This window comes from Panthera uncia (genome assembly GCF_023721935.1).
Source record: "Panthera uncia isolate 11264 chromosome B2 unlocalized genomic scaffold, Puncia_PCG_1.0 HiC_scaffold_24, whole genome shotgun sequence".
Lineage (NCBI taxonomy): Eukaryota > Metazoa > Chordata > Mammalia > Carnivora > Felidae > Panthera > Panthera uncia.
In genome coordinates this window covers 85,751,005-85,775,116 of record NW_026057580.1, presented here as the reverse complement: position 1 = coordinate 85,775,116, position 24,112 = coordinate 85,751,005, and the positions used below count along the sequence as shown (strand labels likewise).

Below are 24,112 nucleotides of genomic sequence, written 5' to 3'. Positions count from 1 at the left end.
ATGCTTGCGTCCTGTGGTAATGGTGGCAATCTAGAGACACCCTTGCCCAAGAGAAGATTCTAAAACATTCAGAGAATGGTTGTTGAGGAGAGACCGTTTCACCTTCTAGTATTAACCCCTGCACCTCTGCTATCGGTTTCTGAAATCATGACAGTTTGGCCTTACTCTGTTTTTGGCAGGGGATGGCTTTCATTTTTCCCACTTCTAAAAGATGTGCAAGATTTTAAAGGAAAAGTATTGAAACATTTTAAGCTGTAGGTTTGTTAGTTTCTTTTTCCCTTGAGGCTAGTGTTAATAGTTGTGTTTTATTTCAGTATAAAAATACCCCTTTAAAAAAATCAAAGCACCTAAAACAAGGAAATATGCAAAGCCTCAAAGCAGCTGTGTAAATTCACACAGGCTTTGGGCCTATAAAGATCTAGCCTTAAGGGAATGACACTCTGGAAAGTCAGATTTTTACTTAAAAATTAAATTATGTTTTATGAATTAGTGCTACATTCATTTTAGTAAAATATCAGCACTGTGTGTATTTCCTCAAGCTTTTTCTGCTCACTGCCATCATCACAACATACATCATCAGTTAGAAATGTTAAGTATGGCAACAGCTAAGAAAAATTTTCTAGGTCAGTGAAAATATTATCTCAGGGAAAATATTTTTTTAAAACTTATTTTTAAGAGCATTTCAAACTATTCATAATTTATATATAGTTTGGGGATTGAACAAGCAATAATAACTTTTACTGGAGAGAAAAAAATTAAAAGATAATATCCTTTTCCTTAAGTAGCTTACATAAAGAATGGGGACTCTATATTTAGTCTGGGCTTACACACACACACACACACACACACACACACACACACACACAGTCCTTCCAGGGTAAATATTCAGGTAATTGCTACAGGTCTTCCTTTTTTATAATCCCAGAGCTTTAGGTGTTAGAATCCCAGCTATAGAACATTAGGCCAACAGTGAATACATTCAAAATAGGTGAGTTGTTGAAAATCTGGTCTCATGATACATGCCTGTAAGTTATGAGTTAACTTTCCTTAAGTCCTTGTTCATTGTCAATATCATCATCACAGGAACTATTCAAATGCTCATAAATTAATACTAATGGCAAAAGTGACCTTTATCCAAAGAGAATTTCAAGACTTAACAAACATTTATTGAGTGTATGCAATGTGCCAGCCATTGGGCTAATTAAATCCCCCCGTCTCTATACTTTAAATGAGAGAAAAGCTGACTCAAGGGAAAGAGCCATGGCCAAAGGCCATTTAATTAATTTGGTGTCTGGGGAACTAGCACAGGAACTGGGAAGAAAGCCCAGGTATGAGGACTGCTAAATTGTTGTTCAGAATACAATGTATTGTTATTCAGAACTCCGGTAGGATACACATTTCATAACTACACTGAACTAATGTAAAGTTACAATTGTAAAACAAACACTGAATTTAAAAATCTCAGGGACACACCACATTCCTGTGTGTGGTTATTGACATGACCTAGAGAATTTCATCCATGCAGACACTTTCAGAGGGAACCACTATCTGAAGGCAGGACTGTGCTCCGTGGTACTATAGGCTAGAGAGATGTATTTCATGATTGCTCTGGAATTGCCCAAAGAACTAAGAAGTAAGCTTTCATGTGGGGAGTAATAGGGCAAGGTATTATCTGTGGAGCACATATAGTACTTAATGCTAGGAGTTTTACACGTGTTCTGAATACAAAACCCCTATGAGATTTTACCTATATTTTATAGATGAGTAAAACCAAACACAGAGTAATTGGCCAATGTCATAGCCTTGCCAGTGAGAAACTGGAAAAGAAACCCTAGTGTCTCTCACCCTGAAGCCTACATGTTTTACGAATAGACTATGGTTCATACTGAAGTGAAATTTTGTTATTATTTTTACTGCTCTTCACTCATCATTATTCAAAATATATTTATTGCATACTTACCACAAACTAAGCAATAGCTTTGTGGCTGGAGAATTAAACATGATTAAATCCGTGTCTCTCTCCTGGAAAGTCTGGAGAAAAGGGAACCTCTATAAATAAGTATGCTACAAACAATGTGATCGGATCTGTAAGACATATACACAAGGCTATGGATGCAGAAGAAATAAGAAAGGATTGATTCTGTCCTACAGTAGGAGATGGAGTGGTAATAATGATACTTGAGCTAGACCTTGAAGAATACACATATATTTTCTCTGTAGTCAAGAGTAAAGCTCTTCTAGTTAATGGGAGCATTCTGCTTTGTAAAATCACATAAGGGCTCCCAGTTTTCAGAGAATAAATAGAGCAAGTTATTATAAACGGACTAGACCCAGAATTCCCATAGGGGACTTCTATACTCCAAAGATCATACATTCCTAATGCTACTTAAGATATTTCTGAGTAGAGAAAAAAAAGAAAAGCCACAGATATTTTTATGAAGTAATAATTACATTGTCATCTAAACCTTATAAAGATAGCAAAAGAAATAAACTACAGCTCAATCTTACTTATGGAAATAAAAGTGAAAAGCAAAATAACATACATTAAGACCAAATAATATTTATTCTGAAAATGTGAGGGTGGTTCAATATTGGGTAATCTACTAACATTATTTATCTTGTTTATAAAACTAAGTAGGAAATTGTAGAATCATCTTCATAGATGCTGCAATGGCCTTTGACAAAAGTTAACAATGATTCCTGATTAAAACATTGAATAAAATAGGAAGTGATTATTTCTTTAGTGATAATATATAACAACATACACACAAACACAAACATTGCAATCCTAAATCCAGTATATTTCTTTCTTTTAAAAAATTTTTTAAACATTTATTCATTTTTGAGAGACAGAGCATGAGTAAGGGAGGGGCAGAGAGAGAGAGGGAGACACAGAATCTGAAGCAAGCCCGAACTCATGGACTGCGAGATCATGACCTGAGCTGAAGTCATGTGCTTAACAGAATGAGCCACCCAGGCACCCCCAAGCCCGTATATTTCTTGATAGAGAATGTTAGAAGCATTCACAATAAGGCCAAGAACAAGGCAAGTATACTCACCAACTCCACCATTATTTGAAAATAAATTAGAGGTACTAGCCAATGCAATCAGACTACAATAAATAATGAAGCCATAAGAATTGGAGTAGAAGAGGGGCGCCTGGGTGGCTCAGTGGGTTAAGCGTATGACTTCAGCTCAGGTCATGTTCTCACGGTCCGTGAGTTCGAGCCCCACGTCAGGCTCTGTGCTGACAGCTCAGAGACTGAAGCCTGTTTCAGATTCTGTGTCTCCCTCTCTCTGACCCTCCCCCGTTCATGCTCTGTCTCTCTCTGTCTCAAAAATAAATAAAGGTTAAAAAAAAAATTAAAAAAAAAAGAATTGGAGTAGAAGAAGTGAAACTATATTTACAGGTGATATTATTGTGTATTTGGGCAATCCAAGAGAATCAATAAAAACACTAACATAATTTTAAAAAAAAGATTCTGGGGGCCCCTGAGTGGCTCAGTTGGTTGGGCCAATGACTTCGGCTCAGGTCATGATCTTGCAGTTTGTGAGTTCGAGCCCTGCATCGCGCTCTATGCTGACAGCTCGGAGCCTGGAGCCTACTTCAGATTCTGTGTCTCCCCCTCTCTCTGCCCCTACCCTGCTCACGCTCTGTGTCTCTCTGTCTCTCAATAATAAATAAGTGTTTAAAAAAGAAAAGATTCTGTAAAGTGATAGAATGTTAAATTAAAAATAAAACCCAGAAATCTTTATGTACATAAACAATACCAGTTAGATGGTACCATAAGATAAATCTTTGGTAACATTAGTAGCAAAAGCAGGATTATTTTAAGAATAAATTTCGGGGTGCCCAGGTGGCTCAGTCGCTTAGGCGTCCAACTTCGGCTCAGGTCGTGATCTCGCGGCTCGTGAGTTCGAGTCCCGCGTCAGGCTCTGTGCTGACCGCTCAGAGTCTAGAGCCTGCTTCAGATTCTATGTCTCTGTCTCTCTCTCTCTGCCCCTCCCCTGCTCATGCTCTGTCTCTCCTGTCTGTCAAAAATAAATAAACATTAAAAAAATAAATAAATTTAAAAGGGGCACTTGGGTGGCTCAGTCAGTTAAGCATCTGATGTTGGCTCAGGTCACAATCTCACGGTTGGTGAGTTTGAGCCCCTTGTCAGGCTCTGTGCTGACAGCTCGGAGCCTGGAGCCCACTTCAGATTCTGTGTCTTCCTCTCTCTCTGCTTCTTCCCCGTTCATGCTCTGTCTCTTTCTCTCTCTCAAAAATAAAATAGACATTGCAACAGGAAGTGTGTAAAATGTGTTATGAGGAAAAATTAAAATACTTTTGAAAGATATAAAAGCAAATTTGAATGAATTTGGAAATTTTTTTGTTCTGGTTTTTGGATAGCAGGAGTAAACATCATTATAAAGCCATCATTTATTCCCATCTTAATAATAAATTTAATATTATCCCAATAAAAATAACATAAAGTTGTTTTATAGAGCTATTTAAGTAGATTTTGAAGTTTCTTTAGAAACAAACATAAAACATAGTAATGAGACCTCTAACAAAGAACAATGAGGGGTGCCTATATTAAAACATACTATAAAGCTTCTATAATTAAAACAGTGTTACATTTATCTATGAATAGACAGAAAGACAGGGAAGTCAATGGAAGTGAATAGAAAGCTCACAAATAGACAAAAATGCATATAGAAATATAGTATAAAAAAGGCAAGTGTCTCACTGGCATGTCAGGCTGTGACAGAAAGCAAGGATGCATGAAGAAAATGATGACAATATGTAAAAAGAACACAGGAGGTATAGTGTAGGTGCTCAAATCGGTCAAATTTGGGACAATTTTAGCATCAACAAGAATCATGATTATTAATGTGTTGTAACATATGGAAAATAAAAAACACTACAAGTTACCAAAAATAGATGAATAAATGATATATACATAAGTTCAAGGTAAGAAGGGAGATCTCTAGGGGCACCTGGATGGCTCAGTTGGTTAGGCGTCTGACTTCGGCTCAGGTCATGATCCCAGGGTTTGTGAGTTCAAGCCCCACGTGGGGTTCTGTGCTGACAGCTCAGAGACTAGAGCCTGCTTCCAATTCTGTGTCTCCCTCTCTCTCCCCCGGTTTGTGCTCTGTCTCTCTCTCTCTCTCAAATATAAATAAACATTTAAAAAACTGTTTAAAAAGAAGGGAGAGCTCTATGAAAGAATGTGCACTAATATGTAGAAGAAAAAATAAAATGAGAAAATTACTATTTTACAACACCAATGTAAGTAATTGATTCAGACAAGGTATATCGCTGGATGCTAAAGCCAATAAATACAAAGTTTTAGGGGAACAGAACATTCACATAATCTCAAGCATCACTCCACAGATTACTTATTAGTGATAAAGGATAAAGACTACAATTAAAACAGAGACATCAGCAGGCATCATCTTTACCAAGTGATCAAACTGATGAGACAAAATAGTATAATGTGTCTCCTCATGAGGTACAATGGAAATATACAATATTACATATGTAGAATTCTTCCCCAAAGATTCTAATCAGAAGGAAACCATCAGACCAATCTAGGGTATGGCACGGAAGAAGTATGACAACCAAATGTAATGCGAAAATGTATTTATTTGTTTGTTTTTAATTGTTCATTTATTTATTTTGAGAGAGAGAGAGAGAGCAAGTGTGCGTGGATATGCAAGCAGGGGAGTGCAGAGAGAGAGAGAGAGAGAGAGAGAGAGAGGGAGAGAGAGAGAGAGAAAATCCCAAGCAGACTCCATACTCAGCATGGAGCCGGACACGAGACTTGATCTTATGATCATGAGATCATACCCTGAGCTGAAATCAAGAATTGGACACTTAACCGACCAAGCCACCCAGGTGCCCCTAGAATGTGAAAATTTAATTGATTCTAAGTTTTGGGGACAACTGGAGAAATTTGAATATGAATTCTGTATAAATAATATTGTGTATCCATTAAACTTTCTAGTGTATGATAATAATTGTGTAATTATATAGGAAATGTCCTTACTGTTTTGAGAGTTCAGGGAAAAAAATACCTAAATTCACTGACAATTTTGTTTCCACTTTCTGTGCTTGAGAAATATGTTACAATTTTCACATTGCCTTTTTACGGTTTACCTGCTTGACTTTTTCTTGCAAAGGCTGTAGTTAAATTTTAAGTCATTTAAATGGGGCAAAACCTAACATAAAAAGATCTCTTTTGAAAGTATATATTTTATGTAAAATACAAAATATTCTGGTATAATGTAGTGTGAGATACATGTGCATAGATTAAGCTTAATCTACACTCCAGTAGCTGCTGGTTAGCATCTGGAGTATCCTTGTCAGGAGTATACAGTTGAAAAGATTCTCAGGCAGTTGAAAAGCTAGAGACATTGTCAATGAGCATAAGAAAGAAATTATAGTTTTTTACTGATGAAATGAGTATTGTTCAAAATAAGCAAAATTGAACAGGCCTCACTATCCTTACATGAATGAGATATCAGAATCTGGGAAGGTGAACCACCTAAATACCATCACAGAAGCACCCAAGATCTAGAGCCCATATTCTTGTGTTGCCCCCCGTCTCACAACTCTACCCGCACCCCACCACACCCCCAACACACACACACTTCATGAAGAAATCTGTCAATTGATCTGGCCAAGATGGCTGACCCTGCCTTGAGGATATCATTGTGACATCGTCAGAGTAAACCTGGCAAACACAAAGTATTTGTCAAAGTGCTGGGAGACAGAGAGTGCAAACTCCCTATGTTTTCAAAAACAGGTTGTATAAATGTTTTGGTGTTTGTCTGCTAATACATTTTTGTATATTTGGCGTGGGGTTAAGAATGACTATGGTTCTAGCATATGACATAGAAACCTGGTCTTTTCTCTTTCATTAGAAATATATAAAATACAGAAAAAGTAGAAGGAAATGGCATGATTTTAGCATCTAAAGACAAACACTCTTAAGACATTTATGTTTCCTATCAGATTTATAGTTTTTAGATACTGCATTAAGGGTATGGGAGAGAGATAGAAAGCCCCCACTTACTTCTCGTCTCTGGAAACTACAGGGGTTGACAAAAAGAACCTACAGCTCTGGATAGCAGTTTAACTTACATTTGTGAGAATAATGGATTGTGGGTGATTTCACTTTTTTTGTGCTTCATGCTTTTACGTTTTCCAAAATTTCCTCAATGACGATTCAGTTCACAGATTTGTGTATACTTTTATCTTTTGTACTGAATACTTTGGGGACTGAATTAATGACTGTGCATTATTTTAATAAAAGCTGGAATTTAGAAAATCAAAGAGGCAACTGGGGTCCTAGAGTATTTTAGACCCTTTTGAACTTCAGAAATTGGAGAAGAAAGAGTGGAGACCTGAACTGACCAAAAACTGTTAACCACTACCTGAAAACAGGAGAATCTGTCTCATCTTCTCCCACCTCCCGGAACCACCCTCATCCTCATAATCTACGCTATCATATTAGTTTTAATAGAGACAAATATCTGAACTTGTTTTCTACATGTTTGTCTTACAAACAGTCTTAGTTTAACAGCAGCAAATAAGCCAGAAGCCTTCTCTTTCTGAGAAGTATTCTGGGTACTGACCCTTACCTCAACCCTATTTGTGGGGTGACTTTTACATAGGTCACCATGCTTTGTGTGAGGCGAATTCTATCATTAGACATCCCTGGCGCTTTAGAAAAGTTCATTTGACTGAAAGACAGCCACCTATGGTCCAGTCAGCTGTCTACTAGCCCCTGTTAATAGCACTGTATCCACCCTGGAGGCCATATACCAGGTAGGGACTGGTTTATCTAACCAGGTTCTCTTTTTGTGTGTGAGAGAGTTCATTAATTGGGAGAAGACTTGAAAGAAGAAACAAAGAGAGAAACAGAGACCAGAAGAGGTTAGTCATCACGTGGAAGATTGTCTCAGTGTTGTTGGGTCTCCAGTGCCACCGTGTACTTAACTATTGAGTTGTGACTCCTGAATGGTGGCTAAACAGCTAAATAGCTGCTGAGTCCATTTTCTAATTGATTCAGACATTATTCCAATAATCATCATTATGAAGCTTTTCTGTTCCCTTCAACTAGAGAAAGAGCCTAATGGACATATTGAAGTTTGAGATACAATTTAGAGTACTAATTCTACAAATAATATTTTTTTATCACTTGTAGCATCTGCCATTGCTGTAGATATGATGACTAGGTTGATGGTTTCTTTAGTTCTTATAAAGGGGATGGGAACACTATCTGCCCCATAGGATTTTATGTGCTCATAGTTAGACTTGAAAATATCCTTCAAGATCAGAGATTCTTAACCAGGGATCCATGCATGGATTTTAGCAGTTCTGTGAAAACCCTGAAATTGCACACAATGCCTTGTGTATTTGTGAGTATATCTATTTTTCTGCATAGTCCATACTTCGCATTAGACATTCAACAAAATAATGAGCCCCTAAGGGTTAAAAACACCATTGTTTTATTTTACACATAAAAACATTACTCAGAGTAACTTGCCTACAATCATACAAGATGTGATAGCTAGAAACTAGGTCGCTCTCTTTCATTACAAATTTATAAAATACAGAAAAAAAGGGGGAGAAATCACCAATGATTGCACCGTGTAAAGACAGACACCTTTAAGACTTTTCTATTTCCTACCAGAATTTAGGTTCAGATCACACTTTTGAAAACTACATATTGATTTATTGCTTCCTATTACACTTGTACTAAATTCTACTCACAACAGCAGTCTAGAACAATGTCTTTTATGTTCACCAGAACAAGTAAATCTTCTAAAGATATATATATATATGTGTGTTACATATATACGTATATATATATACACATATATACGTATATATGTAACACACATATATACACATATATATGTATATATATCTTGCCTATAGGAGAACAATGGTATCTTACTGTTGTTTTAGTGTGCATTTCTTTATTATGAGTGAAGTAAAAGATTATATTTGTTCATTCTAGTTGGAAATCTGTCTCTCATCCATCTTGTCCATTTTGCTCAGGAATCCAGTTTTCCCAGCTGTCCATCCAATTCCCATTTAGACATTCTACCTGAGGAGGAAACGATAGGAGAAACCTACCTTCTGTTTATCACATGCACTTGTTCCTGTGTCCTCAGTAGATCTTTGCATTGCAATCATCTGAGAGGTTTGTTAAAATGCAGATACCCAGGCTCTACCCAATATCTAGAGAATCTTAATATCTAGATATGGAGTATGGGGATTTTGCACTCTTCACATGCAAACACTTGGTATTTCTTAAGAATAATAAAATTTGAATAGCATTTAAAGGGCATGTGGGCTGACACTGAATATGAAGAGTGTGGACCATTATGATTCTCATTAACAACAGCCCTCTATCATTGTGAATCCTGGGTTATCTCCCTTCTGAGGTAGTCTTGCCCTCATAATCAGAACTGCAAAGTTTATGTTTTGACTTGGAGTTAATAAACTTGATATAAAATTGCAACTTTTCCACTGATCACCTTTGTGCATATCACTTCATTTCTCCCAACCTCTGTTTCTTCATTTGAAAAGAGGTGATTACAATCTTAGCTCAATTATAGTGCTTATTTTGAAGTATGAGATAATCTTTACAGGTATACTTTAAACGGTTGTGTAAATATTAGATATATTTACTTGTTCTAATTGTTTACTGTGTGATACTTTTGTTTGTCTCACTTCCTTTGTCATCCCAGGAAGTCTGAAATAGCTTTGGGCACAGTGTCAACAGTCAATAACTATCTGGTGACTGATTATTATCTTATCATTCAGCGAAGATTACTTTTATACGAGGTGGTGTTCCATGTGGCCTGGGCTCTGATCTGTCATAATGGTTACTCCTTAACACATGTGCAGGTTGAAAATCAGCCATGATTCTCTCACTCCTAAAACTGTAATGAGTGAGTCAACTCATATTCACTGAGAGCCCACCTGTGGCAGGAACCAGGCCAGCCACTGTGAATACCTTAGTGAGCATAAAGGACGTGTCCCAGTCCTCCTCTAGATAAAATGGGGTGTCATAGAACAGTTAGACCCCATATCTTTTAGCCAATTGCTTGAAGAAATACCACAAAATATGTGGAAGTTATCCTTCTGGGGCTGTTATGAAATGGTACGAGAAAATTCAAAAGATGAATGAAGACTAGGATGAAAGGTGGCTACTGACTCCAGAAGGATGGAATGAATATGAACTTTTCCTTTTTGAATTATGCCCAGAGTTAGAAGGTGGAGGAAGGACGGTAAAAGTATCCTCCAGACTGAGAAGGCACTTTGAGACTGCCAAACGAAGCAAGCCACTCCATACCATTTTCACAGAGTTTTACTCAGGGCAACTTACTGACCGTGGGGATCAGGTGAGTAATGATCCACACGCTATGCAGCCAAGTCCAGACCTTAACCCACAGATTCTGTAGAGGAAAGGGTATAGTTATCTAAAGTGGGCAGATCCAACAAGTCTTCCCGCATTCTGGTCAGAGCATACATTAACCTCCAAGGCGCCTGGAACACATAGCCCCAGGGGAGGGCACCAACAAGATGCAGGACCAAAGATGGAGTCAGTATTGTTCACACTCCTGCACCCAGTCAAACCAGTTTGGAAACTGGAAAGAAGGTTGAATGAGTTATGTAGCTGGAGCACTCAGTCTGCACTAAAACTCTGAGATCTCAGAGACACAACCTGCATATAGTAGTTCTGGTTTGGGGGATTCTGAAACCTCAAACTAAAAGAATTTTATTCCTTTCTAGAAGGTACAGTCGTTCCTTAATTTCAACGCATTAAGAAAGGCTTTGTTGTTTAGGGCAGTAGAAGGAAAACTGGCATCACAATGCTTTTCATCAAAAAAGATGATTGTGAAGGTCACGTTTAGCAGACGGTTTTTTTGAAAGCAACTTATAAAGTATTTGCCATATCCTAAATTTGCACATGTTCCAGACTTGTGCAGATATATTCTACTCTCAAAATAGTCCTGCAATTATGCACAAATAAAACAACATGGGAGCTTTTTAATAAAGAAATTGCATTTATAATGATCTTGTATTTGCATATGATAAACCTCTAATCATTATAACACTGTGAAATATTAACAATAATGCTTTAACATCATCAAATATCCAGTCAAGTTCAAATAGCCAAATGTCATAAATGTCATATTTTTTTCACACTCTATTTGGTTCAGGATCCAAATATGTTTTTTTAAAGAGTAGTAAAGGGGCGCCTGGGGGCTAAGTTGGTTAAGTGTCCGACTTCTGCTCAGGTCATGATCTCGTAGTTCGTGAGTTCGAGCCCCTCGTCAGGCTCTGTGCTGACAGCTTAGAGCCTGGAACCTGCTTCAGCTTCTGTGTCTCCCTCTCTCCTTCTGCCCCTTCTCCACTAGTGCTCTGCCTCTCTCTCTCTTCCAAAAATAAATAAACATTAAAAAAATAAACTAACTAAATAAAAATTATTTAAATTTTAATATTAACATAGAAATAATAGTTTTGTGTTTGTATATTAGTATAGGGACCATATATTATTTTCTTTAATTTTTTAAAAATGTTTTATTTATTTTTGAGACAGATGGAGACAGAACATGAGCAGGGGAGGGGCAGAGAGAGAGGGAGACACAGAATCCAAAGCAGACTCCAGGCTCTGATCTGTCATCACAGAGCCCGACACGGAGCTCGAGCTCACAAACCGCGAGATCATGACCTGAGCCAAAGCCGGATGCTCAACCGACCGAGCCACCCAGGTGCCCCAGGGACCATATGTTATTTATCTTATTTTGGATAGAATTGAAACAAAGCGATCATCTAGAAATATTTCAACTAGAGGCTATTAATGCTCAAATTAAAAGACAAACAACTTGATATTAATATATAGAATAAAGAGTAAAACAAACCCAAAGACACATGACCCTTAAGAAAATTATAAGGCTGCAGAAGCATCAATGTTGTTGCCTACCACATCAGCAGATTCTTACCTCAACATTTGGGAAAGAATCCAACCAACTTAAATGTGGACACATTATTTGGACCTTCGACTCAGGCAAAGTTTTCACATGTTCTCATAACCGCTAAATAATCTCTACAAATGAGGGCTTTTTACTACTTCCATATTGATTCTACCACTTGGAAGACACTACTAGCTGCCTACATTGTAGCAGACCCCACTCCCCTTTTTCCTTCTTTGTTAATAATTGCTAATAATTTTTATTTTATTACAGCAGTAGGTGCCAATCCCCAGAGGCAAAGTCTCAGTGTTCTAAACCTACCATGGTAAACCCCTTTACTCTTTGCCTGTGCTCGTTCAGGAAGTGACCACATGACCCCAAGTGGTGGTTAATGAGAGAGACATAATGGGACATCTGATGGGGGTTTCTAGAAAATATTTTTATTCCCTAATAAAATAAAGAATAAAGAGAGCTATGAGAAGAAGATCTCATCCTTTTCATTATTCCCTTATAAAGGATTGTGTCAGCTTACATGAAACCACAAAGCCATGCAGGTCTTAAAGAAAATTGAGGTGCTAAGGGTACAAACTTGCAGCTAATCATGAGTCCTAGAACTCTAATGCACAGAACAGAGAGTATAGACAACAGTAGTGTATTACAATCACCAACTTGCTGACAGACTAGATCTTAAATGTTCCAACCACAAAAAAGAAATGATAATTATGTGACATGATGAAATGCTAACTATAGCTGCAATGCCACTTATAGTACAATATACAAATGTATCAAATCAACATGTTGTACAACTTAAATTTACAAATGTACCAAATATATTTCAGTTAAAAATAATAAAATCCAAAAATAAATGAATAAATAAAAGAATGGGGATAGGAGGAGATTAAGGACCATGAGGGAGGGGAGATTAGGCAACAAGGAGTGGGCGATACTGAAGAGCAAAAAGGGAGGAGAATGATGGGCAGAGGGAGAAGAGACTTGGGCTAGGGGAAGTTGACAGGGAAAGAGTAGGGGGGAAATGCTAGGCATGGTATGAGTGTGGGCGGGCAGAGGGCATGGGACCCTGAAGGTGCTAGAACGCTTAAGTACTGATTTCTTGTGGTTCTCTTAGGCCAGACAATCCACCCATTTGTAGGTAGTTGAAAGAAGGAAATTCTTGGTAAGCCCATAAAGTTGGTCCAGTTAGCAAATTGGTTGTGGTGTGCTGGGCGCTCTCTTCTCTTCTTGTCTAGCAGAGGGCTCCTCTGTGCCCAGGCCAATTAAAAGATTTGGTAGATTTGGTGAATTGGTGATTCAGAGAATATGAATAATGCTCAAGTGTTATACGAGTTGACCAAACAAGAAGACTTTTAAAAAGATTCAAAAGGGAAAAAGATAAACTAGAAAATTTCCATGTGAAATGCTGACATTTTTATTATATTCACAAGAATATATTTCAAAAGATTAATAGGGAGGTTCAGACATTTTCAATTGTTTATTGGCTTTTTAAATGTTTATTCATGTGAACTGCCTATTTATATTCTTTGTCCATTTTTCTCTTGGTTTGTTTGTCTTTTTTTTTAATTTGTGTGTGTTTATGTATTATGGGTATCATTTTTTTGCTCTTAATATATATTGTAGATATTTTCTTCCATTTTATTTCTTGGCATTTAAGCCTTTAGTCCATTTCCAGTTTATTTTGGTGTCTGGTACGAGACTGGGATCTAATGGGATTTTTCTGTCTAGAAGTTAGACAATTTTCACAACACTGTTGAATAATCCATCTGGTCCCCATTAATCTGCAATGCTTCCTTGGTAAGTCTCATATGTGGTAGAGGCCATTTCAGGCCCCTCTCTGGTGTTTAGTCAATTGCTCTGTAAATTCTTGCACACAGACTTAATTATTATTGTGCGATTATGTACTTTTTTGTTCACACTTTTCAAATTTTCTTAGCTGTTCTCATATTTTGACTATTATGATAGCTGAGATTTAAAATCATTTTGTCAGGGGCTTCTGGGTGGCTCAATCGGTTAAGCCTCCGACTTCAGCTCAGGTCATGATCTCACGGCTTATAAGTTTAAGCCCCGCATGGGGCTCTGTGCTGACAGCTCAGAGCCTGGAGCCTGCTTCGGATTCTGTGTCTCCCTCAATCTCTGCCCCTCCTCCGCTCTCGCTCTCTCTCTCTCTCTCTCAAAAATAAACATTAAAAAATTAAAAAAATAAAATCATTTTGTCAAATGAAACTATGAATGTTGGCATGAAGGAAGTATGTTATGGTAGATGGAAGGTAAATGCTATGGATTTTTTTGTACTGCATTAATCCTTGGGGCAAATGTGGACCATGTCAGCCTTTCCAGTCCGAAAAACTTTCATTGTGGACTTTGAAGTCCTTCCCACCCATGGGTCTCCAAGCAAAACAAAGGTAGCCAACACTATCTAGTGGTCATTCATCGTCTTTTGTTTGTCAGACTCGTTACCGACAACCGTGTGAAAAAGCCCAGGCTCTTGGACCTCACGCCTCTGTTCTCCGCAGGTTGTTTTGCAGAATCTCCTTATATGTGTCATTCTCTTCTACACTGTGTACTATGCGGTTCTGGGCATGTGCTGCATGATGCTCAAGTAAGTAGTGCGTTTCCTTCGAACAGAATGAAAAAGCTGAGATTGAATATGAAAGGAGTTTATATTTAATTCTCGACATGTCTTTATGGAAGAGAGGATACAACTTAAATATGGTGTATTTTCATGCCATTCTTAAGCAAAAATAAGCAAATGTGCCGTCTTCCAAAATGATCAAAGCACAATCTTGAAATGATGTGGATAGATAGGGCCAGACAGGACTGTCCCACTTACTTCTTTGGAAGATGGTCATGGAAAGAAAATGAAGCTATTACTCCCTGGGCTGGTATTGAATCAGAGCAGTTTGAATGAGAGGGAATTTAGAGATAATCTACATCAAATTTAAATATTCTGATATATACTGAAATATCTCTTGGACTCAAGTCAGGAGACCTAAATTCTGGCCCAGGTTCTTACTAACTTTCTGAAACATCTTAACTAAGCCATAGAACTTCTCTTATTTTAATTGTCTTCATTTGTCAAGTGGAAGTAATTGATCAAAAGAAGGTTATTATGAGGACAAAGTAAAACGTGTATTTTTAATGCTATTTCTATGTAAGTGGGAGGCAATTTTTTCAGGTAATTTTTTTAGTCTCGCTGTGATTTAATTTTGTCTCTACAGATTTAGGTTGCCAATACATTGACTGCCTTGAAATACATTACGTAGATTGACAAATAATTTCTAAGAAGCTGAGTGTTTATACAATTTAATTTTATTGTGCAAGCAAGGAGTTAGGACCCTTTGATTTCAATATGCAAATGAGTACCCAAAAATAATTATACCAACTTCTGCAATGGGAATAATGCTATTCAGCACGCTTGCAGGCAAACCCACCGAGGAAGCATCTGCTGCTCTAACAGGGTCTCAGCTGTTGCTGGGACTGGAGATGGTGAGGCCATGCCTGGAGCAGGCAGGAGCTGAGAATCTTTAGGGCTCTCTGAGCCTCATTTCAAGGATTTGTAGTTAATGTGAGTCAGAGGACAGGAATTTTAAGTTCTTGGGCCTTAAAGCTCCAGGAGGCGGCTAACTGATTGACCAGCTGCACACAACTACAAACAGGCACAGTAGACGGGGTATATTTATAGACTCCAATTTTACAACAGGAAGAGGTCTCAGAGATTAACCTTTTCAGTTTACAGATGAGACACTGACGTTTGGCTCCAAATGGAACTGACTTGCCCAGATTCACAGTTTCACAGCACCATCAGGATTAGAACCCGGGTCTTGTTTGTTTCCATGCCTATGCTTTTGACACAGAATTAGATTCTCCTCCCATATTTGATGTCAAAGACCGCCAAGATTACAGCGAAGACCCAAAATACATTGAAGTCCACTTGGTGGACAAAGTGGACTTAATTGGACAAATAAGACAATATGGATAAAAAGATTATTTGGTTGCCATGCAGGTCAGCCAGCTTCTAAATGTCCCACACATGGTAAAGCTAATGCATTATGTTGTATGTGAAGAGCGATATTCAAGGCCTTGATGTACGAAGCTGTGAACTGCCTCCTCCAGGGTAAACTATTTTCATTTGTAACATCTTCAGGGTGTATGAGTTGGATGTCCTGGCACCATTTGATTTCAAAACGAACCCCTCATGGCTCAACACAAATTATAAAGGTAATTGGTTTTAATTTCCAATCTTTGTCAATTAGTGAATCAAATGCCTCCAAAAATCAAAAATAGTTGTTGTTTCATAAAAATTTATAAAATATCAGGCTTTCCTCTCAGCCATCTGTATCTTATATCTGACTTAAGAAATTAATGTAGAAAAAATGCAATCACAAATTTTAAAGTGGCTATTCCTTAAAGATGGGATAGGATGGAATGGTGGAATAATTGAAAAGAATTACTATATGAATTTCTATTTGGTAATTTTATAGGTAAATTTTTTGTGCATTAAATATTTTTCAAAGGAAAGGAAGAATGATTTAATATGTTGATGTAAAAATGCTCATGAGATGTGGCATGGAAAATGAAGACAATAGTGTTTGTGTAGTGTAATTATTCATTTTTGTAGAACAGAGTAAAATACATGGTGTCAGTGGTAAGAAATCTGGAGAATTATGCAACAAACTGTTATCTCCCAGCTGGGATGACAGAGGACTTTCATTTTCTGCTTTGTACATTTCTGCTTAGTTTGATTTTTCTTCCCAAGATAGGAAAAAAAAAAGGGGGGGGGATGATATGAAAGAGTATACTAAGGAAAAATTTATCTTTTTAAATTAATCATTTTTGCTGAAAAAGTAATTATTAATTAATACCTGCTATACTCATCACCTGTATATATGTTAATAATAACAGCTATTTATATTGAATATATGTCAAACATACTTATTTGGTGGGTATTCAAGGTAAGTTTGTCTCATCTTTAGAAAAAGAAGATTTTAATGTTATTTCCATTATAAAATAATACACATAAATTAATGAAAGCTTATAAAATACCTACAAGTAGCAAGGAGAAAAACAGAAATTCAATCACAAACTTACATTCAAAATATAATCATTCTTAACATTCTGCTAAATTTCTTCCTACTTTTTTTTTTTTAAGTGAATTGTGGATTCTTTAAACATTACAATTCTTTAGAAAACCACTGGACGTGGTTTGTTTGGAACAAATATGCAAATATACAAAAATTGCCTGAAGCCAAAGAAACCCGATTTTGAATATGACTTGTACAGGAAACTTGGTCAGTTAAAATTACTGCATTCAAGAAGAAAAGCTTTAGAACAACTTCCTCAAATGGGTAACCTTGTTTGGTGCTATTATGGATTCAAGTTTGGATAGACAAAGAATAAGTTAGGAAAAAGAGGCTTTCATTCTAATGAGACACAAGAGGTCTAACATTCTATTTTAACCTTCTCTTTATGCACTTCCCTATTGAACACAGAATTCACTTGTTTTCTATCAAAACTGTCCACAGTTGATATCGTCACAGTAAAGAGTTAAGTAGGGGCTGTGTATGTGTTTTGGGGAGGGGATTTAAAACTCAACCGTTACTATTTAATTCTTGCCTTTGGGTCAGTCAATGAAAGATAGGAATGACACAGCTTATTGGAAAGGCTGTGTTTTTACATAGCTGAGATTAGTGAAAATCCCCAGGATGCCTGGCACAGTTTATATCGCTCTTTCCCCTCACAAAACACTAACATTTGTACAAAGATATCAATAAAACCTTAGCCTATTAGATCTTTAATTTTGGGCTTGGGGAGATAACTACCATAACTCTTCAAAGTTGTTACTTTGAGAATTTAGACTAATCTCAGAGATAAAGTGTAAGAGTAATCTCAGAGCCTTGGGCATGTATCTAGGGTCAAGTTTCTTGTCTGTTTCAATGATTTTGTCACCCAGGAGAGTCGGTTTAGCAAGGACACTGGAAAGTTTAAGTCTAGTTAAAACATTTTGATTACTAATAGCTTTCCTTTACATAGCAGAGAATAGGTTGCAAATTGCTTTCATTTTAAGTTAACATCCTCCCAACATTTTTTTTTTTTTGAGGTAGATAAGATAGCACTCCATTTCCCAATTATAGAGAAAGACTGACCCAGAGGTTAAAATTGTGCTCAAGGTTTTATAACTCCTAAGCTATGAGGCAAGACTGTCACATTGGTATCCTGACTTTAAATTGTGTACTGCTTCTTTTACACCATGCTTTCTTTCATTTCATAAACAAAGCATAAGCCTTTTTTTTATCAACATATGCAAATATAGCTTGTTCAAGACAAAAATCAATGTCTCCAAGCAGCTGCAAGTTAACCTATAAAATCTGTAAATGCTGATAACGGAGGCATCTCTATTTCCCTATAATAATCTGGGGGCTCTGTGAGCCACTGACAGAGGCAGCTGTGGAAATGTGGTAGAAAGACGTGGAGTCACTATGACACAGCAATGCACTTCCTTCCACAACCTTGATTGTAGGGAATAGGACATACTGAACTGAACCTCATTCCCGTGTGATAAAAAGGAGCTGGTGTGAATTCTCCATTCAACTTCTGAAACCTGTTAAGTTAAATTAAATAAAATCAAAGAGGAATAAGCGGAAGGCCTTTAAAAAGGATGGCAATTGGGACCTGCTTACTTGGTTGGTGTTTTGCTTGCCCATGAAACAATCACTGGCTCGTTGGTTAATAAATGACTTCTGCACGATAGCATATCATGTGATTATTTAACCCTTTGTTTTGAAAAAGAGAGAGTTTGCCTGTCTGGATTCATTGATTCCTGAATTATAAGAATGTATAATCAATTGCTGTGTTTTGTTTTGTCTTGTTTTCAAAAATAGAAAGGTAATTTTTATGGAAAGTGATACCATTGCAAAGGGACTTTGACATGTGTCACGTATATTTGTCACATGCATTTGATGGATCTCTCCTTTGAAACCACTTTAAAGATCCATACCAAAGACAAAAGGCAAAGGTTGACCCTTCACACATTCAAGGCTCTTAGAGATTTGTGGTCCTGACCTATAAATAATGAGCTCTTTATACATGTTCAGGGAAAGCACTCCAAGACAATTGGGTGGATTTAGAAGAGTGCCTCCATCCACATGAGCCATTTATGAGGCTTCCTTTCATCCATGGTTACCAGTTATGTGTCCCAAATGACTATCTGGGCATGCCATTTTATTATAAAGACACAAAGGAATTCATTTCCAAGTTAGGCAATGATTGGTACCAAAGAAATATTATAAATCAATGAACTCTTATGTTTCTTTTTTTCATTTCCTAAAACTGAGAACTGAATTTCTCATTAGTTTCTAATATATCTTAAATGGAGATTCGCAATCCAACTGTAGATCAGCAGGTATTGATTCCATTGTAACCTTCCTTTATTGTATTTTACCTTTTAAAATGGTAAGCACAAAGAAGTACAAAAGAGATACTGTTATTTTTCTATTAAGTCTGAGGATTATTAAGAAATAGAATATGTTAACAAGTTCTTATCCAAAGTTGAGGATTGTTAAAAGATGGGATATTTTAAAAATTCTTGCCAAAATGTCTTCACAGACATTGTTGTAATGGTCCTATTACTAACTGTGTTTCAGAGTTGTTAGTTTCTCTAGTTCCAAATAATTATATTCTCCGTTCCATTTGCAGTCCTTTTAATCTCAACACAGGTTACCTACTTGGTGTGTGGATTGCTTTTTGTTCTGGTTGTAGAAGAATGGGTCTGGGATTATGCTATTTCAGTAACCATTCTTCATGTTGCCATCACTTCAACTGGTAAGCAAGATAAAATAAAGGAAACAAAGTATGTTAAATCTGATGTTGTACCTAAATTGATTCATAAGAGTAGAACTTTGTTATATGCATATTGCCCTCTGATGGCTAACTAATAAAACTGGTTAGAGTTCTTTATTCCTTCCCACACTACTCCTCCCCACCAAGTTCTCTTACCACTTCCTGGGGAAGATTTTGATTGGCTACACCTTCTAATTCAAAATGGTACTGAAATGTAGATAGATGTGTCCTATTCTCCTCTCATATTCAACTTGCCAACAACTTGTACAGGCTTTGCCTCTGTTTGGAATACTTTTGCTCCAAAACCCTCCCTTGAGGCAGAAATTGACCAAATCCTGGGACCTGGGACCTAAGGAAACTCATACTGGTAGGCTGGCAAACTTCCCAACAGTAGTTAATTTACCAAGAATACTAGGTTCTTAAACTAAAGGGTTTTATTTCTACCTGTGATCTTTGGAGTCAAAAGAAAATGGATTAAATTCCAATCCTACCTTTTTAAGAAGTGTATGGTCTTAAGGAAAGTCACAACATCATTCACATTAGTTGTCTCCTGTGTAGATGGGGGAGACCCAGTGACATGTCAATGAGAATGAGAAATTTTCTGACTAGTGTCTAAGCATATATTTATTCAGTAAATGAGTTCAAACATTCTTTCCTCTAGCCATTCAAAATGTACTCTTCTATTGTAACTTTTCTCCCTTCCTGTCTTCCATTGAAAAAAAAATACTAGTCAAGGTATGTGTGGTAATCAACCACAAGTTATAATTCAAAGTTATTATTTATTAGCAACTTAAATCACTCTTATATTTTCAGTGCTGTGGTCTATTAATGGTTTAATCAGTCTCCATCTTAAACAATTTCCAAATGAATTGCTACATCCCAGCATCGCTATTATTAGAGAATGCTGGTATATCAATATCCTAGTCCCCTGGCACACACCCTCCCTTAGTAACTTTTGGAACCCCTGAACCCCATAACTCAAATTCTCTGTCTTACTTTGGGGACTAAGTTCAAATGGAAGACAGTCATAGGATATTTGCAAAAGGGCTCTGGAGCATAGGGTGGCTCAATCTTCAAGGCTGAGATAGGCAACAGGTTCTAGACCCAGAAAAGTTACAAGTTAATTGTCTGACACATGGCACAAAGAAAGTGCTTAACAAATATTGCTGAGTAGAATTGAGCTCAGAGCGAAGTGGCTCAGAACTCCAGGGTAAGTCAGGTTTTAAGGATGGTCTTAGGATCATCTATGTTGCATAACACTCGAATCAACTCATAATCAAATCAACACTCAATCAATTCAAAACATCATTCCTAGGTGAGGAGTTTCAGGTATCTGATTTCACAAATGACTTTCTAGACTATGAATTAAATACAGCTTTGGGGATACCCAATTTTATGAATGTGGATAAAACTTCTCTTTGTTATGTGGATATGATCTGACCAAACAAGTATTTCTTCGTTGACTAAAAAGAAAAATAACATATATTTTAAAAATGAACAACATCCTTTTTTTCTTTCTTTTTCAGTTATGTTGGAATTCCCCTTGACATCACATTGGTGGGCTGCTTTAGGTATATACATATGACACCATATGTTATACACATGTGTGTATGTATTAGGTACAACATAAATATTTATATATACAGTGGGAGCATCAAAATATTTTTTGTGTGGGTCAGGTAATTGGACCAGAAGACTGCTCAGAGTCTCCATCTTTCTAAAATTACATAGAGTAAAACACTGGATATAGATTTATGACATATTCTTTTGGTTCTCTTTCAATATGAATGACATTGCTGTTTTCATAGTAGCATTATTTCATCTATTTTTTTTCTTCCCACAAATCGAACAACTGAATTAATCAATTGTGTATCTAGTAAGAAAATTAGCCAATTTACAGTGGACTTTTCTAAAGCTTTTCCTTTAGCTTAAGCCATGTATGGACCACAAAAATTTTTACCTTTCCTCTTTTCAGTAAGTTTGGCAATAGTTTTAACTAAATATTGTCATGCTTAATAGTGGAAAATAGAAATGCAGCATTTTGCTACATTGTTTTCCCCAAAGCCAAGTTATCTGTTTATAGTATCAGTATTATTTATATTACTCATTAGCTCCCTTCACTAGAATTTAATTTTCCACTTCCCTTACATCTCCATAAGCCTTAGTGTGTACTCTTCTCTAATATTGTTCAGTACATACAGAACACACATGAGAATGTACTGAAATTTTATTTTGCATGAGGCTTTCAAAAAATGCACATTTTTAATAAATCAGAAAGAAAATCCTGAAAGACATGCTATAATTAGAAATGCTCTTATCTCTCCATGAAAAACAAGAACTTATCTCTTGGATTTTATTCGCAATACCACAAAATTTACTTTATTTAAAGCCCTAGGCATTTCAGTCACATAGCAAATGCCACCTGATGGCAGAGGAAGTCTGTTGGTGAACTGGAATGGCCAACAGAATTGCTAAAATAGTTGGGTCACTATTTCAGTTTTAAGAACTAGGGTTGGTTTACTCAGAGAATGGTGGCCAAATGACGTTTGAGGTAACCTTCTTCTGTTTGCGTTGAGTTAAAAAATTTAGATATAAATGAAATGTGGCTACACAGCTTGGAAATTCTATCTCATGGTCCGCACTAGATGTGTGTCTGAGTGAGGAAGTTGTCCAGTCCTGCTGAGCCTCTGATCCCCTAAGGGCTCTCACCTCTGGGAACTTTACCTTTCATGGGAGTTACGCTGTTACCGGCATCCAAGGAATCACAGATTTATGGAAGCCCTATTAGGCTGGATTAATATTAAAACAAGACAAAACAAAACACAAGAATCGCTGGGCCAATGAAATCAGAGCTAAAGGCATTTTCGTATAACCGAATAGCGCAGGTAGGTAGACTTCTGTTTTCAAAATCTCTTCTAGGCTAAGAAATATTTTCCAAGTTAGAAGAGAGCATATCTTCCATTTATAATTAGAGAGGAAATACCTTATAAAATATTTTTAAATAACAACAACACAAACAAATGGCAGGTCTGAAGAGCTACAAGAATTGAGAATCGTGAAATCCCTGGCATGTGCTTTGACTTCATTGTCTTTGAATTTCTGAGTTTTAAGAGCTCCTTACTATTAATTTGACACAACCACGCATCTATTCCCTGAAGGAAGTTTTGAATTTCAACAATTTATCAGCACAGAATATATACCTACTGTCTCTTAGCTGAATCTATAAACTACCCTATTTCAAATGCTATGTCAGTTTCAGGAACATTATTTTAGTCATGACAATTGTTCTTATTCATAATCTCACCAATGAATTATTCATTATTGGTAGTTAACCAAAACTTCCCTTTCATTACTTGCAGGATCCGGCTTAATTTCAATGATATGTGGAGGCCAGGCTTTCGCATACTGTTTGTTCAAAGACAACTTTATCTATCCAGATCTGGACGAGTTTTAACAAAACAGCTGAATTAATTCGCCTCAGACTTTCTGTATTATTACATACATTGTGTCAGAGCTAAATTGTAGTTTTTTGGTTCACACCTTATATTCAAGGTTGAATGAATTCTAGATACTTTATAACTATGAAAAGAAAAGGAGAAGTTAATGGAGAGCAGAAGAATACTAGTAAGGTATTCATGAGCAGAATGTTGCAAATCCATAAAATGCAGTATTTTACCAAAGAGTGTTCCATAGGACACTAGTTTCAAAATATGTTAATAGTGCCATGCAAGGGAAAAAAGTTGCATGTTTAAGTATATTTGTAGAATCTTGGGTTTATGTAAAATATGTTTATTTTAGGACTTCTCAGAATCTTTAACATACTATTGAGAACAAGACGTGTCTAAGTAGTAGTATACATTATGCACTGTTTCTCAGACATATTTGATTAGGGACACACTTTATTTCTGAGACACAGAGAGAGAGACAGAGCACAAGTGGGGGAGGGGGAGAGAAAGAGGGAGACACAGAATCTGAAGCAGGCTCCAGGCTCTGAGCTGTCAGCACAGAGCCCAATGGGGGGCTTGAGCCCATGAACCGTGAGATCATGACCTGAGCCGAAGTTGGAGGCTTAACTGACTGAGTCACCCAGGCACCCTGGGGACACACTAGAAAATGCTGATGTATCGTGTGGGTGTGGAAATTATAATATAGAAGAGAGTGGAGTTAAAACTACTACAAATCCCTATAAGCTGAATTAAATTCTATTACTGTCCCACAGTATTTGTTTTTGTGATAGAGCATTTCTTGTAAAATTATTGCCTTTTAAAAAATATCG

At 36.8% G+C, this 24,112-nt stretch overlaps 1 protein-coding gene across 1 annotated transcript; it reads left to right on the top strand.

The window, feature by feature from the left end:
• On the top strand, window positions 1–23,316 carry TMEM244 (transmembrane protein 244). The gene is made up of 7 exons (XM_049654660.1): window positions 1–16; window positions 10,274–10,410; window positions 14,472–14,599; window positions 16,145–16,218; window positions 19,693–19,818; window positions 21,363–21,407; window positions 23,196–23,316. Exons 1-7 carry the CDS (start codon window positions 1–3, stop codon window positions 23,288–23,290), a joined length of 621 nt encoding a protein of 206 aa, XP_049510617.1. The 3' UTR covers window positions 23,291–23,316.
• The last annotated feature ends 796 nt before the right edge of the window (window positions 23,317–24,112 follow it).

Coding starts and splice junctions, on each gene's coding strand:
- TMEM244 (XM_049654660.1), top strand. Junction 16,219..19,692: donor GCTCAACACAAATTATAAAG/GTAATTGGTTTT, acceptor TTCCATTTGCAG/TCCTTTTAATCTCAACACAG. Junction 21,408..23,195: donor ACATTGGTGGGCTGCTTTAG/GTATATACATAT, acceptor CATTACTTGCAG/GATCCGGCTTAATTTCAATG.